The sequence below is a fragment of the Eimeria tenella genome, genomic scaffold (assembly GCF_000499545.2).
Source record: "Eimeria tenella Houghton genomic scaffold, Eth_scaff100, whole genome shotgun sequence".
NCBI lineage: Eukaryota > Apicomplexa > Conoidasida > Eucoccidiorida > Eimeriidae > Eimeria > Eimeria tenella.
Window position 1 is genome coordinate 112,297 of NW_013541459.1, and position 17,931 is coordinate 130,227.

The 17,931-nt window shown below is 60.3% G+C and overlaps 2 protein-coding genes across 2 annotated transcripts in view; both read left to right on the forward strand.

Annotated features, from left to right (window-relative positions):
* The window catches only part of ETH_00023030 (PHD-finger domain-containing protein, putative), a gene marked incomplete at both ends in the record, with an annotated part of 2,548 nt that extends 2,005 nt beyond the window's left edge, over window positions 1–543 (forward strand). Inside the window, one exon of the mRNA XM_013372629.1 lies at window positions 349–543. Within this exon, the coding sequence (XP_013228083.1) occupies window positions 349–543 (195 nt within the window). The remainder of the gene's footprint in view (window positions 1–348) is intronic.
* A 5,296-nt stretch (window positions 544–5,839) lies between these two features.
* ETH_00023035 (uncharacterized protein) lies at window positions 5,840–17,721 on the forward strand (the record flags this gene model as incomplete). The annotated part of the gene is made up of 8 exons (XM_013372630.1): window positions 5,840–6,770; window positions 7,024–8,374; window positions 8,714–9,432; window positions 9,597–10,727; window positions 10,851–13,964; window positions 14,340–14,644; window positions 14,818–15,516; window positions 15,696–17,721. Coding segments are annotated over 8 exons (10,276 nt in total), but the record flags the coding sequence as incomplete, so codon positions are not given.
* Window positions 17,722–17,931: the final 210 nt, after the last annotated feature.

Genomic DNA, 17,931 nt, shown 5'->3' on the forward strand with positions numbered 1-17,931 from the left:
TGCTCCGGGGGGCCCCCCGCGACCTCGAAGGCCCCCCGGACCCCCCTCACGGGCTGCTGCTGCAGCACGAACGGCAGCAGCAGCAGCAGCAGCAGCAGCGCCGGACCATTGCGAGCCCTCATGCCGCTTACCTGCAGTTACCTATCGCCCGCTCCCGCGGCCCCCCTTCCCCTATTTCAGTTCTTACAGACTTCGCGAAACGCTGTCAATAAAACGCGGTCAACAAAGCTTAAAAAATGGGAGGGAGGCACTCAGCAGCAGCAATCACAGCCAGAGGCGCAGCGCTCCCGCTGCTGCTCCCGCTGCTGCTGCTCCTGCTGCTACTGCTGCTGCTGCTGCTGGGAACAGCTTCGCCAGAGGCTCAGATATTCCGAAGCGGCAAAAAGAGGGCCGCCGAGGCCATGGAATTTACAGAAGGCCGGGTGTTTAGAAGCAGCACTGGCGAAGCAACGGGCGCTGCTGGCGGCGTTGCTGGTGCAGCCGTTGCTGCTGCCGGCTGTTGCAGCCCGAGGGCTGGAGATGAAAAAACTGACGCAAATCTAATGGAGAAAAAAAGACGAAGGAAGGATCCGCTTGCTTGCGGAGATCAAGAAGGCCTCGCGGTGTCTGCGACTGCAGCGGCAGCAGCGTCAGCAAAGGGCAGCAGGACTTGTTACCCACATAAGTGTTGAGATACGGCCAGGCCCAGCTACACCTGGCCAATATATAAGAGAAGGATTTGGGGGCAGACAAAGAACAGCAAACCCCGACGGAGAAGGCATGGGAGCAGCGCCCAGCTGATCGGCGGCGAAGCAGCAGCAGCTCCTGCAGCGCCTGCCTATTAAAGCCGCCCTTTCCGTGTCAGCAAGCCTTTACCATTATTATTTAGCGCCAGCCGCAGCTTTTTAACCATAGGCGGCAGCTAGCGGCTTCCGTTCCCAGCGCAGCGCCGGCAATGGCATCGCAGCAAGACTGCTCTGTGTCCCGTGGGCTGGCTGCTGCTGCTGTCCGCAGCAGCCCGTCACCTCACGCCTCTGCGTTTCTTTGATTTTCTTTGCATTTTCCCCAGCTTGTTGCGGCTAAAATGTCCCTGAAAAGCTGCTGAAGCTGCTGTTACTGCGGACGAGCGCCCCGGGAGCCGCAGGCGGAATAGCAGCACAGCCAAACGCAGCCACGGTGCGCACTGCCCCAGACACCGCCTCAGCCTCCAGAAGACTCCCAGGCATAATTTTATTACAAGTCTTCAGTTTAGAACACCGCCAGGGGCTCCCCTTGTGGCGCTGCACGCTGTTTCCGGCGAAGTCGCCCGGTGCTGCCTTCTCGAGCGAGCGCCGCTGGCAGCAGTTCGCCATTGAATCGGCTCCACTGTTTTCGCTATAAAGCTCTGAAACTGAAACTTAGCAGCAACTGAAATGCACACAAGCCGCACAGACGGCTGAAGACCCCAAGACTGCGCGGGCTAGCCCACGAGCCCGCTGCGGGGAGGCCCTTTGGCCTGAAACAGGAGGTCGCTGCAGCACAAGACGGCCGCCCTGCAGCCCAGGGTGCCTTATAAGCATTTAGCTTTGCACAATTGCCTAGCACACGGCTGGGGGCCCCCACGAAGTTGCTGCAACCCCCACTAGCTAGGGAAGCTTGGTGGCAGCAGCGGAAAGCCAGTGCTGGGAGGCTGACTGGGCTCACTGCGCCTGAAATTGTGTTTGTAGCAAAGCCCAGGGCCACGGAAATTCAGGTGAAGTGGTCTTTCTGTGAGACTGCAGCAGCAGGGCAGCCTTGCACTCTATTAGGCTCACCCAGAAGCCTGCTACTCCCTCATGGGCACCAATCAGAAGCTATTTTGTAACCCAACACTGCAAAGAGCCCTTGAGATCTTAGCAGTCGTTGCTGCTGCCAGTGTATCTGGGGCTCCTGTGGCCCAAGAGCTAGCCAGGGAAACGAACTGGCAGATTTTGATCCGAGCCAGTGCTGCTTTCTTCTTACACCCCAAAGTCGCCTCCGAGCAGCAGAGGCTGCCTGCACTGACTCGCAGCTCAATGAAACTCAGAACCGCAGCATCAACTTGCAAAAGCAGTCCTTCACTTTCTGCTCAAAGACCACTGGGGCTCCATTCCACGCAGTGGCTGCACAGCCCAGTTAGACGCAAGTTATAGGCCGAGATGGGAAGACAGTCTTGGATTTTCGCCGCATGCAGTCTCGAACTGTTTAAATTAATGTGCTTCTTGAAAATAAAATGATAATAAAACCAGTTTACATGCTAGAATGGGCCCTGTCTCCACTTTAGTATCCCCATTTTGCTTCCCTTTTACCCCTTCGGCGCTTGCCGTGTGGCCTTCTATTGCCCTGGGAAAAATCTCTACTTCTGCGCTGCGCTGCAGCTCCGCTCCCTTCTAGGCAGCTGAGCTGTTTAGGCAGGGCAAGTTGCAAGCAGCAAATGCAGCAACAGAGGGAGAATAAGGAAACACAGGAATACAGCTAGAAAAAGGCAACGGGGAGGCATGTAGGGCAATAAACAGCCCGAAATAGAGCCAGAAAAAGAGTACTGAGGATCAAAAGATATCACGCGTAATCTGCCAAATGCATCCAAGCGAAATTCGCCAAATAAATGCTTCCTTTAAGGCAATGGGTTGCTTGAGCGGGTTGAGAATTAGTAGGCTAATATGAGCCGACTTTGCATGCAGGGGATGGTGCTGTGAGCGGCAGCCGCTGCAGCCCAGCTAGTCAAAAGAATGCTGGCTTAACTAGAGGCTTATAAAGTTGAGTTCCAATGTGGGTGGGTCCTGGGTAGCGAAGAAGAGCTGACGCGGCCTAGTGATGACTGCTGACTAGATGGCTGTGGAAGGCCAGCAAATGAGCCAAAAAATGCCAGAGTTCAACACCCCGGAGCCCCTTGCCAGCCCCCGTGCAGTCTTTGCAGCAAAAAAGTTTCCAGAGCAACAGTAGGTAAGGGTCTTTCCGCAGAAAGCCTGCGCCTACGAGCTGCCGTACTGGGCAGCTGCAGCTAAACTGTGCTATTAGGCAGAGGAAAAGGTCTTCCCTACTCTCTGCCCACTCAAATCTTTTTACAAATGGGAACAAAACTAAAAGGACAGAAAGCTGCTAAGGCAGAAACTAAAAAAGAGAGCAGCGAGGCTCCCTATCACTGCAGGCGGCCTCGTCTGGCCCGCCATTTGCCTCTGAGTTAAGACCCATGGAAGCCTGTGGCTGCATTCACATTGTTGCAGCTTGTGTGGCTGCAGCCACAGGCTGCATTTCATTTTGCTGCAGCCTGTGGCTGCAGCCAGTAACTGCATTTCATTCTGCTGCAGCCTGTGGCTACGGCCCAGCGTACTGTGCACTTGATAACTCAAGTTTCTAGGGCACCCGCTGAAGGTTGGAAAAAAAGAGCTTCCAAGCAGCGCAGCTGCATTTCATTTTTTATTTTCTTTCCTTCTTGTTCTCCTCTTTTGTCTTCGGCTTGAGGGGAAATTAAAAGGACTATTCCAATTCCTGAAGCGCAAGTCTTCGCAGTCTCGCAAATGACACTGCCTGGGCTAGCGCTCGCGTTAGCAGCAGGTAATAGGGCTGGGGGAACTTCCAAGCTGTAGCTAACTCTTCTGGAGGCCTCTGACTTCTCTAAAAAGAACTGTTACTTCTTCTCTTTATATTGAAAGTCGCAGCTTTCATCTGCAGTCTTGTCAGCCCCTGCAGCTCAGTGCCAGCACCAGCCCTTTGTCTAAAAAGCTCTGCTGTTTTCCCAGCCAAGACCTGCGCTGTGTGTTGTGGAAAACAAATAAAACCGAAAAAAGTGCAGCAGCTGCTCCAACGGAGGTTTCTGAGGGGTCAGATCTTTTGCCCAGGGCTTCGTTAGTGCGAAATGCACCATCTGAAATTGCTGCGCAAAGAATAAGCAGTTAGACGCGCTTGGCAAAGAAAAATAAAAGGCATTTAAAGAAGAAGAAGCAGCTGACTTGAAGGTGAAGCAACTGGCTTTGTTTCTTCATGTAACTGCTGAATACGGCGGCACCGCGAAATCCAAGTTGAAAGCAAAGACTGAGGCTAGGAGGCCTCTAAGGTAAAGATGCAAATCTTGTGCAATCATAGGCAAAGACTTATACGATTAAAATGCAAACCTGATGCATTCACAGCCAAGGACTTTTGTCTTCAGCCTGGGGAAATGGGCTGGCAAGGGAGAATCTGAAGCAGCAGCAGCAGACTACCGGCGACCTAGATACATTACACAGCATCTGCACGAGGGTGAAAACAATAGTAGCAGGAACAGAAGCTGCAGCAGCAGCAGCAAAAGGCTGCAGCCACCCCGGTTCTTCAGAAAATAGCGACTCATATGACGGCTTTGTTGCCCTGGACAAAGAGAAATGCTTCTATGGATTGATCTGCTGCTGTGTTTCGGCAAAGACAGTCGGCTGGGCTGCACTTCTTTGCTTATAATGCTGCCATTGGGGCACTTGCCGTGGAGGCCAAATGGTCTCAGTACAATCCACTCCACAGGTCACATCTGCCGCGAGGAGTCCTGTGGCTTTGAGGGGATTTTTTGCCTCCTAAAAGATTTAAAACGCATACTTGGGGCGAATTTGCTTGTCTCTTCGTGCTCAGAAGCCCCATGGTGCTCATTTGTAAGGAAAGCTGCAGGCCGTTTCTTAGATCCTTCGGTGCCCATCCTGGCTCCTGGCGGTGACTCCCAAGACTTAGTGCTGAGAAGAGGCCAAAGTAAACTCCTAGAGCCTCTACGATAGACAGAAATGATGTCTTGCGCAGCTTTGCACTATGTGGAACCCCAAGTTCAGAATTTCTGCGGTGGCAGAGCTGCCCAGACCGCTGCAGGGAAACGGCGGCGCAGCTCTGGGCTGGCGACTTCGGCCCATCTGAACCTGCAAGATGCCTTTTGATAATTTAGGCTGCTGAAGGAGATAATAAGTAAAGGTTTCACCCACTGGCTGCGGCATAAAAGCTGCACATAGTGGCTGCAGCGCAGCCGCAGGTGGACCGCAGCGGACTCACGCGGGCTGCTCTTGGCAAGGGAAGAACAGAGAGCTTTGTGCTCATTACGTGGAGATCCAGGAGACTAATAGGAGCTGGATTATACAGAGTAAACATAATTCAGTTTTTTTGGGAAAGATTCCGTGAAGAAGCCCCACGACACTGCTTGCAGGGTCGCACGTGGCAGCAGCTGCGAATGGCCCACGGTGCTGATCAGGCGGCGGGCGGAGCCTGTCTGCTGATATCTTCCGCTCTAAACTGCAGAAATACAACTAAGAAGGTGAGGCTGAGAGCATGCAGGGAGAGTCGTTGTTTATCCTTGTCAGTGCCTTTACCACACGCGTTTTTGGAATCCGCCGGCCGCTGAGTCTTGAATGGTCCATTCCTTCTGTGGCCGACTGCAGATAGCCTTAGAGGATTACTTTTCGATTTATTTTTCATTAGCAGCTCATTTCTACCGCTTTGCACGGCCCCGAGGCTCCGCCTACCGCCGCCGACGCTGCTGAATGCAAGACCAAGGGCGTCGCCGGCTGGCCACACCGATCCCTGTGCATCCCGCCGGCCTCGGGCCTCCAGCTGCATCTCAAGAACATCTTTGTGAGCACGGTGTTGGAAATAGCCGGAGATTTACTCCATAAAAGCCTTTTTCTCTGGGAAAACACTGGGCAGCAGTGGGCTGTCCAGTGTGGCCTCTACAGATGAAGAACCCAAGCGGACAAAGCCTTCTAGCCTGAGTTCCACAAGTCCAGTAGGGCTGCCCGGCGGTCAGAGGGGAACAGCAGCAGCAGCAGCAGCACGTAGAGCAGCAGCTGCAGCAGCCGCTGCCGAACAGACCGCAGCTTTGCAGCCCTCAGGGGCAAAACGATCTGCAGAAGAAGTGGCTGCAATGCAGGGCCATGAGGCAGTTTCGTGTGGCTCTGAGGAGGGCTTCTTGGCTGGGATAGACGTTGATGACTTCCTCTTTGTGCTGCTGGACTCGCTGCAGCCGTCCTTGCCGGACGCTGCAGCAGCAGCAGCAGCAGCAGCAGCGCCTGCAGCAGCTGCGGGGTCTAGGAACAATGCAAGTGCAGCAGCAGCCCGGCGACCCCACGCGGGCGCAACTGCAGTAGAGGGCTCTTCTTTGCTGCCGCTGCTGCGCGAGACCTGGAGGCCAGAAAAGCTGCTGCACGAGCTGCTGGAGGGGCCCCCGGCGGAGGCAGCAGGAGCAGCAGCAGCAGCTGCGGGGGCCCCCGCAGCCGCAGCAGAGCGGGACTTGGCACTGCGGGCAGCAGAGGCACAGCTAAGCGCCCCCATCTCGAGGCCCACGGGGCCCCTCTACTCCGCATGTCTTGCTGCAGGAGCTTCTTTGCTTTCTTTTGCTGCAGCAGACACAGGCCGCGTGGCTCTTGCAATAAGGGCTTTTCTTGAGGTCCGGCCTGCCACACAGGACCACCAGGTTGCGCTGCTGCTGCTGCTGCGGCTGCTGCTGTTCCGCTGGGCCCTCCACAGCCACCTGGGCCTCCCCCAGCTTCTTGCAAAGACCCAGGGGGCCCCCTGTGTGGAGTTCCGGGGACCCCACGGCTTGGCGGCCCTGCAGCCAGCAGGGGCAGCAGCAGCGGGGGCGCCCCTCGCAGCAGCAGCAGCAGCAGCAGGTGGCCGCCCGCAGGCTGCTGCAGCAACGTGGCTCGGGAAGGTTGCTGCACTTGCCATTCAAGAAGCTGCTGCACTTGCAGACGGCGACGAACGCCGCGAGTTGCTGCTGGAAGTGCTGCAGATCATTGCGCGCTGCGCCCCCCACATCGTCATATCTAAGTTAGTGAAGGCCACAAAGAAAGCAGGTGCGCTCCGCAACAGCAGCAGCAGCAGCAACGGCAGCAGCAGCAGCAAATGCGACACAGGCTCCTGTTGCATCGGCCGCGCCGTTCGCTGCTGAAAAGGCGTTTGCGCCCCTGCAGACGGGACTGCCTAGTCCAAATCTCCCTAACACGCTGCTGCTAGTTGCTTTTGCTGTTGCTGTTGCTGCTGCTGCTGCTGCTAATAAGTGCGCTTCGTGTGACTCCAGCGCTGCTGCTGCGGCGTGTGCTGCTGCAGCTTTAGTGTCTCCTGGGGCTCCGGAGGAGACGGCGACGGAGGGAGCAGCTTGCTGCTCGTTGCTGCTGCTACTGGAGAAGATCTTTTCCTCTTCGGGATGGCCAGCGATCTCTGTGTCTCTGACGAAGCAGGTGTTTGTGGTGCTGCTGCAGCTGCTGCTGCTGCCGCTGCAGCCGCAGGATGCTGCGGGCTCGCAGCGCCGCCTGTCTCTCCCCATCCGCTGGAGCATCTCGCTGCGGGCTGCAGAGGCCCTGAGTGCCTTTGCTGCAGCAGCAGCAACGGGAAACTGCCGTTCGCTGATGCTGGCTCTGCAGAAGCAGCAGCAAAAGCAGCAGCAGGAAGAGCAGCAGCAGCAGCGGCAGCAGCCCCTCTCCCCTGAAAACGACGCCGGCCGCAACGCCGTGGGGCTGCAGCGCTCGCTGGAAGAGGGCCTAGCAGCAGCAGCAGCAGCAGCAGCAGCAGCAGCACGTGGAGAGGGAGAACTGCCGCCAGGCGGCGAAGGCGGCTGCGGAATTGAATACCTTCCTTTGATGGCAGCAACAGCAGAAAGAGTCGTGTACATTTTGCTGCCTCGCATGCTGCTGGCTAGTGCTCCCCCAGGGGTCATTTCCGCGTTGCTACGAGCTGCTGCTATGCTGCTGCTGCTGCCTGTACACCTCAGCAGCCCCCTGATGCTCAGACACTGGGACGACGAGCAGTCGGGGATGGTGCGGCACGACCCCGTGCTGCTGCTGCTGCAGCTGCTGCTGCTGCACATTTGCAGCGAAATCTCCGGCGTCCCCGCAGCAGAGCTGCTGCAGGACGACCAGCAGCACGCGAGCAACCGCGTCGCAGCAGCAGCAGCAGCAGCAGCAGCAGCCAACATGCAGGACCAGCGCAAGGCTCTGCAGAAGCAGCGACAGCGGCTACTGGAGCAAGGCGGACTCGAGACAGCAGCAGCTGCTGCAGCAGCTGCAGCAGCAGACGAGGCTGAAGGTCAAGGGGGGGAAGCAGCGTACAAGCAGCGTCTGCTGCAGCACACGGATATGACCCTCTCTGAGCAGCAGGAGGAAGCAGCCCTCAACAGCAGCAGCAGCAGCAGCAGCAGCGGCAACGACAATGACTTGGGCGACGGCGTCAGACTTGAGGGCCCAAGAGCTGCTGCCTTCTTCATGCAAGCTGCTGCCTCTTTGTCCCACCTCACAGAAGTTCTTGCTGCAGGGCAGCAGCACTGGCGCACGGAGCAGCACGCAGCCGAGCTGCAGCAGCTGCTGCTGCTGCTGCTGCTGCATGCCAGCAGGCGCTCTCTCGCTCCCAGGGACCCCGTTGGAGATCTGCTGGCGGACGAGACTCTCAAACGAATGGTGGAGCCGTAAGGGGCTTCACCTAGACGATGCTGCTGCTGCCTCTGCTGCTGCTTGCTGCTGCTGCCGCTGCTGCTGCCGCTGCTGCTGCCGTTGCTGCTACCGTTGCTGTTGCTTCCGTTGTTGCAGCGACAGAGGCACCACGCATCTCCAAACAGTGCATCAAAAGCAACATTACGGAGGGCTGCAGCAGCTGCTCCTGTTGCTGCTGCTGCTATTGCTTCTGCTGCTACTACTGCTGCTGCTGCTGCACTTACGCCCCGCTAGGCTTGTGTCCAGACTGTGCAGGGCTCTTGGGGTGTATGTACACTCGATTTGCTTGTGTGTGAGTCAATGCGGCGTTGCAGCATCGTCTTTGCTGCAGTGTCTTCTCTTAGCGCTGTGCAGCTGCAGCACGAGGCGAAGACCGCGGGACTTTCCTCAGCATCAGCAGCAGCAGCAGCAGCAGCGACGGCAGCAGCAGCAGGCTGCATCACAGCGCCTCCCTGCGAGGGGTCACTTGCAGGGCTTTCTCTGATTTCGCCCATAGCTGCTCCTAGTCCCACTGCTGCTGCTGTTGCTGCTGCTTCCTGCAGCGACGCTGCGGCTCCTCCGTATCTGCAGCAGGTGGACTGGGTGCTGCAGGCTCTCGACCAGACAGCAGCAGCCGAAGCAGCAGCAGCACCACAAGAGAGACATAAAAGAGCTTTCAATGAACTCAGGTGGTGCTCCCCAGCATCTTTGTCCCTTGAGGGATCCCCGGACGGTTTGCTGCTGTCTGTTGCGGGGGGCGCTGCAGCACGGCGGCTGTCCCGTGCTGCTGCTGCTGCTGCAGCGCAGCAGCAGCAGCTGCTGCGGAACGGCGGCGCCGCGCGGCTCGTCACAGAGGGCCTGGCCCGGTTTCTGAACCTTCCTTTGTGCTGCGGAGGAGGCCTTGCTGCTGCTGCCCTGAACACAGCAGCAGACGTGTTTGCTGCTGCAGCAACGGCAACCAAACGCTCCGGTGGGCTACGAGGGGACCCGCAGCAGCAGCAGCGGCTGAGAGCCATACAGTGTGCTGCACTTGTCTTCATGGGCAGAGTAGCTGGTGAGGATGCACGGAGGTTGCTGCTGCTGCTGTCACTACCACTGTTGCCTCTGCTGCTGCTGCTGCTGCTGCTACTGTTGCTGCTGCTGCTGCTGCGTTGGCTGCTGCTGTTGCTGCTGCTACTGCTGCTGCTGCTGCTGCGGCGAACCTGTGTGTGTGCGCAGAAGCACAGAGGTGCGGCTGCCCCTCCCCCCGGCTGGCCCTCACGCCGTGGCAGCAGCCCAGCAGCATTTGCTGCTGTGCAGCGAGGTGGACGAGGCCCAGGGAGCAGCAGCTGCTGCGGCCGCCGCTGCAGCAGCAGCAGCAGCAGCAGGTCTACCTGGACCAGCAGGCGGAGGACACGCAGCAGCAGGAAACGGAGAGGATGCGGCTGTTGTGGGATAGAGCAGAGACAGCAGCAAAGTTTGTCTCTTGTCTCTTTAGTTTGGCAGCAAAAAAAAGACTTTCGCCATCTCAAGCTGCTGCTGTGCTGCAAGCTTGTCGATCTCTCGCGCTGTCGCGCCTGCTGCCTGTTGCTGCTGCCCACTTATCGGGGGAAGACGAGCAGCAGCAGCTGCTGCAGCTGCAGCAGTACCAGCTGCTGCAGCAACAGCAGCACTTTGCGAGGGGCGCTGACGTGGCCTCCGCCGGTATCGAGCAGCAGCGACAGCGGCAGCTGGTCAGCAGCAGCAGCAGCAGCAGCAGCAGCAGCGACAGCGGCTGCAGTGAGCTGCAGGTAACCATAGACTTCAAGCTCCCGCTGCTCTGCCCCCAAGAAATATCCTCTAGGTGGGACACAATGACTTTAGTGGATCCTGAAGGCAGCAGCAGCAGCTCAGAAGAGGAGCTGTACATACACCGCAGGCCTTCTCTTGGCCGCAGACGCAAACAGCCCTTTAGAAGAGAAGGGCTGCATGCAGCAGCAGCAGCAGCAGCTGGGGGCCCGTGGGGCCGCGCGGCGCAGCAACGCCTGCTGGCTGCAGCAGGAGAGGCGTCAGCAGCAGAAATGGCGGCTGCAGCGGGGCCCAGTGCAGCAGCAGCAGCAGCTGCTGCTGCTGCTGCGGCCTGGACTCACCCGCCCCCTGCAGCAATCTGTGGCATATTTGTCTTCGTGCTGCGGCTGCTTTGTCTCTCCCCATCCGACAGCAGCGACGAGGCAGCAGCCGCGGCGGCAGCAGCAGCAACAGCGAGATGGCCAGCGTCTTCGCCGCTGCAGCAGCAGCAGCAGCAGCAGCAGCTCGGGACCTCCCCAGCAGCAATCCTCAGGGAAGCTGCAGCTCACGTGCTCTTCAAAGTCCTCGCCCAAGACGCACCTGGTGAGTTTCTTCCATTTTGCTGCTGCTGCTCCGTCCCTTGTTGCTGCTAGGCAGTGGCGCTTCTGCAGTGCCCGAGCCCCACGCCACATGTAAACCCCGCTGCTGCTGCTGCTGCTGCTGCAGACCTGTTGTTCCCCGTGCTGCTGGAGTGCTTGGGCGTCGGCGTTTCGCTGCGGCCGGCGATGCCAGCAGTTTGTTCCTGTTTGGCATTAATGGCGGAGCGTGCTGCTGAGGCAGAGAGAGCAGCACCCGCAGCAGCAGCAGCAGCAGCAGCAGCGTCTGCTGCTGCTCTGTGCACCCCGCTGTGGGTGGCGCCTGCAGTGCCGCAGTCCCAAGTTGCTGCACTCTGCGAGCTGCTGCTGCATGCCTCCAGCATCCAGTGGGACAGGGGGGGTCTTGCTGCTGCTGCTCTTCGCGCGGTGGCGAAGCTGATACCCAGCCTGCTGCCCACGCCTCAGCAGCAGCAGCAGCAGCAGCTGCTGCTGCTGCGCTCCCAAGCCCTCCCCTCCCGAACTCAAATGCTGCACTGGGACGTCCACAAGCCTCACCACCCGCAGCACCCGCAGCACCCCCAGCGCCAGCACCAACAACACCAGCAGCAGCACCAGCACCAGCAGCAGCAGCAGCACCAGCAGCAGCAGCAGGGGGCCTCCTTCGCAGCAAAAGCTGCTGTCTTCGTAGAACGCCTTACTGACGCCCTCGAGGAACATGCGGGCGGGGCCATTCCGCTGTCGAGTGAGGGTTGGGTGTCTGCGCTGTGCGAGTTGCTGCTGCTGCTGCACTTGGGTTTGCTGTCGCACTACGGCAGCAGTGAGACGCAGCAGCTCTTCGTTTCCTGCTGCCTCCTGCGGGGCTTTGCTGCTGCAGCAGCAACAGCACGCAAGGAAGCTGAGAGGCCCCCCAGCAGCGAAGAGCTGAAGCGGCAGGGCAGCGCCTCTGCAGCCCTGCGTCTGCGCCGCGGCGCGTCTTTGGGCGAAGCAGCAGCAGCAGCAGCAGAGGAAGCAGCGCTGGAGGACCTGCAGCAGCAGCAGCAACGCCGCGCTCTTGCTGCGCTGCAGTTCCTGGGAGTTGTGGGCCGCTCGCTTTCGCTGTCTGTACAGCAGAGCCTCACGCGGGTCTTCTTGGGCTGTGGGCAGTGCGCAGCAGCAGAAGACAAGTCGGGGGCCCCCGCGGAAGCAGCAGCAGCAGCAGGTGCTGCTGCAGCAGCAGAGGGGCCCCCCGCCCTCTGGCTCTCCCTCGCAAGGCCTGTGGAGGCCCCCCGAGCAGGCGTGGCAGAGGGGGGCCTCCTTGAGAGTTTGCTGCTGCTCTCGAGGGCCCCCGAGGCCCCTGAGGGGCCCCCCAGGGATGATGGGGAGAGTTCTTTGGGGGGGGAGTGGTCTGATGAGAACGAGGCTTTTGCTGGCAGCAGCAGGCAGCCAGCAGCAGCAGCAGCAGCAGCAGCAGCAGCGGGCAGCTCGTGGGGCGGGTTCGGAGCCGGGGAGGCTACCCGGCGAAGGAGCCTCGCGAGCGCCGAAGAAGAAGCAGCAGCGCCGGCAGCAGCAGCAGCAGCAGGTGCTGCTGCTGCTGCTGCAGTCAGGTACTGCCACCCCGAGCGGCTGCGCAGGGTTGTGGGCTGGCTGGGCAGCAGCGGGGGCACTCTGTGGCTGCAGCAAGAGCTGCAGCCGCTTGTGTTCTTTGCTGCTGATACTGCTGCAGCAACTCGGCCTCTTGCTGCTCAGACAGACACAGCTGTGCTGCAGGAGCAGAGGGCCACAGCGCGTGCTGTTGCACTTGCTGCCAGCAGCAGCAGCAGCAGCTTTGCTTCTTCGTTGCGGCTGCTGCAGGCCGTGGGGGCCCCGCCCGCCCAAAGAAGGTCCTTCGGGGTCTTTCCTTTCTTCAGCAGCAGCAGCAGCAGCAAGAAGCAGCTAGAAGCTGGCAGAGTGCAGCTGCTGCTGTGTCGCACGGCCTTGGCCATGTCTCCTCCTTGGGAGTTGTTTGACTTTTCCGGGCCGTGTCTGCTGTCTGCTGCTGCTGCTGCTGCTGCTGCTGCAGCAGCCACGGCCGCGAACGGCGAGGCCGCGGCGCTGGTTGCTGCTGCTGCTGCTGCAGCACCCGCCACCGGCAGCGAACGCCCCCTGGGCACCTGGCTCTTCGGCAGCAGCAGCAGCACAGCTTCAGCAGCAAGTTATCGAGGACTAGTGCAGCAAGCAAAGCAATCAATGCTGGGGGTTTTTCACCGAGAGGGCGACGACGCGCTGCAGCTGGTGGAGAAGGCTGAGGCTTTCCTGGCCGCAGCAGAAGCTGCTGCAGTTGCTGCGGACCGCCACCACCAGCAGCAGCAGCAGCCCTGCGCCTTCTTCCTCTTTGTTGCGCTGCTGCTGTCTCTGCTTCTGGCCTTCCAAAAGGAGACAGACCACGCCCTTGCTGTCACAGTGGCGGAGACTCTTCAGGCCATGGGCCGGCGCTGGAGGTTGGCAGCACAGGAGCTGTTGCAGCAGCAGCAGCGGCAGCAGCGGCAGCAGCAGCAGCAGCAGCACCACCGCCACCACCCCCACCGCCGGAAGGCCGGCCACCGCGGCGAAGACGACGAAGGCAGCGACGCCTCCGTCCAGGTGTCGACGAGCCGCAGCAGCGGCAGCTTTGCTGCTGCTGCTGCTGCTGCTGCTGTTGGGGCGGCTCCCTGGGGCCCCCCGGGGACGCAGGAGGGGGCCCCCAGGAGAAGCAGCAGCAGCATTCTCTCGGCCTTTGAAACTCCTTCTGCTGCTACAGTGATGCCGCGGACTCAGTGGGTGGAGAGGCACTGCGGCGTGTCTCTGCGCTGCAGCACCGCTGTGGAGGCCGAGGAGGCTGCTGCTGCTGCTGCCATCTACAGCAGCAGCAGCAGCAGCAGCATGGAGTACCTCACCACTGGAGTGCTGCAAGACAAGCACCCAGGACTGCAGGAGCCGCTTGAGGGCCCCCTAGCCGTTCCCAGAATCTTCCAAGAAAAGATCAGCAGCAGCAGCAGCAGCAGCAGCAGCCACGCAGCGCCAGCCCCTGAAGACCTCGCGAACCGGGGGGAAGAGCTGCTGCAGGCTGCTGCTGCTCTGGGGGGGGCCCTAGGGAGAGGCTCAGAATTAATTGTTTCCTTTTTGCTGCCTTTTTGTCTTTCCTGGAGGCCCCACAAAAAGCTGCCTCTCCCGCGGCTGCAGGCTTCTGCGCAGCAGCTAAGGGAAGCAGCAAACACCTGGGATTCCGGCCGCGAGCTGCTGGCCAGAGGTGCGTCTGGCTCCCGCTGCTGCTGCTGCACTATTTGCTGCTGCTTCTGCTGCTGCTGCCCTAGCTGCTGCTGCTGGTGCTGCTGCACTAGGTTCTGATGCTGGTGCACTAGGTGCTGGTGCTCCGGCACCTGCTGCTGCTGCTGCTGCTGCTGCACTAGCTGCTGCTTTTGCTGCTGCGTTAGTTGCTGCGTCTGCTGCTGTGCTAGCTGCTGCTGCTGCACTACTCGCCGCAGATGTAACTGCTGCTGCTGCTTTTACGGTAGTGTAGGTTCAGCAGTGAGGCAGCATTTTTGTTGATGACGGATTTCGCTGCTCAGTGATTTTGCTGCTGCTGCTGCTGCTGCTGCGTGTGCATTCGGATATTTTTCTACAGACCCACTCGCTACTGTTGAGGCCATATTAGGCATTACAAAGGGGCGAACTGCAGCAGCAACAGCAGCAGCAGCAGCTTCTGCTGCTGCCAACGACGACCAGGTGTCTCCCCTTTCAATTGCTGCCTTCAGCTGCGCTGCAGCTGTCCTGCCCCCGCGGCTGCAAAGTCACCATCAGCAGCAGCAGCAGCAGCAGCAGCAAGGCTTGCTGCTGCAGCTCGAGAAGTCTGTCAGCGAAGAGTTGCAGCTCCATAAGGGCCTCTGCTGCATGCTGCTTGCTGCTGCGCTTCACGTGCTTCGCGCGCAGGTAGGCCCGCGCCCGTACTGCAGCAGCAACAGCAGCAACAGCAGCAGCACCTTTCCGACGATGCTTGAACCACATGAGGTGTTCCTCGTTGCCTGCTGCTGCTCTCGTTTCCTGCTGCTGCTCTCGTTTCCTGCTGCTGCTCTCGTTGCCTGCTGCTGCCTGCTGCTTCTCAGGTCCCTGCAGCAGCAGCAGCATATATCCGCACGCTTTATATAAGAGCAGTCTCTGCTCCCCTCAGCAGCACAAACTGGAGGGGGAAAAAGGGGCCCCTCGCGCTGCTGCTGGGGGCCACCCGGGCCCCAGAGGAGCAGCAGGGGGCCCCCCGGGGGCCGGGGGCCCCCCTGTCGGGTTCTCCTAGTCTAGAGGCCCCATACGTGGACAGCCCTCGACACCAGCAGCAGCAGCAGCTGCTGCAGCAGCAGCAGCAGCAAGGCAGGGCGTTCCTGCAGCCGCAGTACCAGCTGGAGCCGCGCGGAGGACGCGGCGCAGCAGCAGCAGCAGCAGCAGCAGCTGATGAGGATCAGATGCAGCAGCAGCTGCTGCTGCAGAGCCAAGATGTTGCTGACAGCATGGCGCAGGTTCTGGGGGACAGCTGCAGGCCCTCAGAGTCTTACCGCAGCATGCGGATGCAGGCTGCAGCAGCTGGTGGCCCCGCAGCAGCAGCAGCAGCAGCAGCAGCAGCGGGAGACATTCAGCAGCTAGCAGCAGACACAAGGGCTGCAGCAGAAGACGGACTTATACCTGAAGTCTGCTTCGATGCTCTTGCTGCTGCAGAAAAAGCTGCTGCTGATCTTGCTGCAGCAGCAACTGACTGTCTCCTTGGGCTGTCTGTACACCACAACACTTGGCAGGTCACCGCCCTTCTACTGAGAGTACGTCTTGCTGCAGCAGCAGCAGCAGCAGCTGCTGCTGCTGCTGCTGTTTCTGCTATTGTTGCTGCTTCTGCTTTTAGTGGGGTGTTCACTGTGGTCCGTCCCTCTCTAGTTCTGCTGCAGTCGCATTCGCTACGTTTACAGGGTTGGTGCTGCTGCTGCTGCTGCTGTTGCTGCAGGCAGCACACATGAGGCTCTGCAGCAGCAGCAGCCCTTTCGTTCGATGGCGAGGCTTATGCGCAGCAGCACGCATTGTGGCTGCTGCTCCCGCCCTTCGTGGGCAGAAGGCTCACGGGGACGAAGACGAGGACAGCAGCAGCAGCAGCAGCAGCAGCAACGACGCTGATGCAAGGGTGTGGCTGCAGCTGCTGCTGTTGCTGTTCCCCAGAGGAGGAGACAGCTGCCTCCAGCTCGCAGCCCTCGCTCTGCAGGCATTTGACGTTCTCGCTGCGAAGGCCCCAGAAGGTCGTGCTGCAGCGCGTGCTGCAGCAGAAGCAGCAGCTGCAGCAGAGAAGGAGCAGCTGCAGCAACAACAGCAGCGGATGCTGCTGCAGGACCCCAGCCAGAATGGCGGTGCGCGGAAGCACGACAGTTTCGGAAGACTGCAGTTGCAGCTAGAGAGCAGGCACCAGCTGCTGCTGCAGCGACAGCAGCAGCAGCTGCTGCTGCTGCTGCGCCCCCAAGTAGCAGCAAGCCCTTCAGCAGCGCACGAGGCCATCTCCATGCTGCTGCTGCCGCTGGCCGAGACAGAAGTCTCCCCAGCCCTTGTGTCTCTACAGTGCCTCACTGAGCTGCTGTGTCCGCAGACTGCTGCTGCTGCTGCTGCTGCTACTACTGCGCAGCAGCAGCAGCAGCAGCAGCTGCAAGCGTGTGAGGGAGAAGAACCTCCTTTCTCCCGCGGTCCCTCGCACCAGCCCCCCGAGAACCCCAGCAGCAGCAACAACAGCAGCAGCAGCTGCTGCAGCAGCAGCAGCAGCAGCGTGCTGCTGTCTGCTGCAGTTGTTTGGGGAGTTTCTCGAGCCCTTTTTGCCACAATGGACTTACGCAGGGAGCGGCTGCTGGCCCGGCGAGCGACGCTGCAGCGGCTGCGGCAGCGGCTGGAAGCAGTTGCTGCTGCTGAGGGCAGGGGCGAGGCAGCAGAGGCAATAGCAGCAGCAGCAACATCAGCTGCTGCTGCTGCTGCTGCGCCTGTCGCCGGCATGCCCTGCGCCAACAGGGGGCCCCAGCAGAAGGGGGCGGCCCCGAAGCAAGAAGGCACAGAGAGAGACAGCGACAGCAACTTTGCTGCTGCTGCACTGGAGCACGAGGCCCAGGCTTTGTGGCTGCAGCGGCTGCAGCAGCAGGAGTCGCAGCTAAAAGCAGCAGCTGTTGAGTGTCTCCGTCGCCTAGCTCTCATTAACTTTGAAGCAGTCCTGGGGCCCCTCACAAGCTCTCCAGGCGCTGAAGCAGCCGTAGCTGCTGCTGCCCCAGCAGCAGCAGCAGCAGCAGCGGCAGCAGCAGCAGGGAAGGAGCAAGGCGCGCTTGCAGCAGCAGCAGGCGACCCCTGGGCGCAGCCACCCCCAGCCCCCGTGTGGGGCCCCAAGGGCCTTGCTGCTAGGCTGCTGGCCCCGCAGCAGTTTGAGGAAGCAGCAGCAGTGCTGCAGTGGAGCGGCTGCTGCTGCTTCAGCAGCAGCAGCTGCCTCCACCGCGGCCTGGCTGGCTGCATAGCCAGCGAGAGGTCTCTTGCTGCTAAAGCTGTGGCTCACCTCACCCGCGTGTGCAACAACTCTCCTGCTGCTGTTGCTGCTGCTGCTGCTGCTGCTGAGGGCGCTGCGTTCTCTGCGGGCCAGCAGCGGGCCATTGTCGCAGCCGAGGCAGCTGCGCAGCACCAGGCCACCCTGCTGCTGCTGCTGCTGCTGCAGCACGAGCAGCAGCAGCAGCACAGATACCGCAGGCCCTCTTCTCTTGGCCGCATGCTGCAGCGACACGCTGCGCCCCTGCTGGGCACGGCGCTGCTGCGGATAGGCATGGCGCATGCAGCAACGGCCAGCCGCACGCAGCAGCAGCAGCAGCAGCAGCGGCGGCAGCAGCAGCAGCAGCAGCAAGAGGATTCATTCAAGGGTCTGCACATCATGGGTCCTGGAGACGAAGTTGTCAGCTGGCGCTGCCTCAGGGCTGCAGTTGAAGGGGGGCCACCCCCGGGGTCGCCTTCAGGGGGCCCCCTAAGCCAGCAGCAGCAGCAGCAGCAGCAGCAAATACCTTATCCAGTTGCTGCAGCAGCAGAGCTCTTGGTTGCTGCTGCTGACGTGACGGGGCAAAGAGAAGCTCTTGCCGCTCTCGACGGCTGCAGCTTCTTAGCAAGGGCCGTCCGCCCTGCAGACTTTATTGGAGCCATACATGATGCTGCGCTGTGCGTTTGCCGCTGCTGCTGCTGCT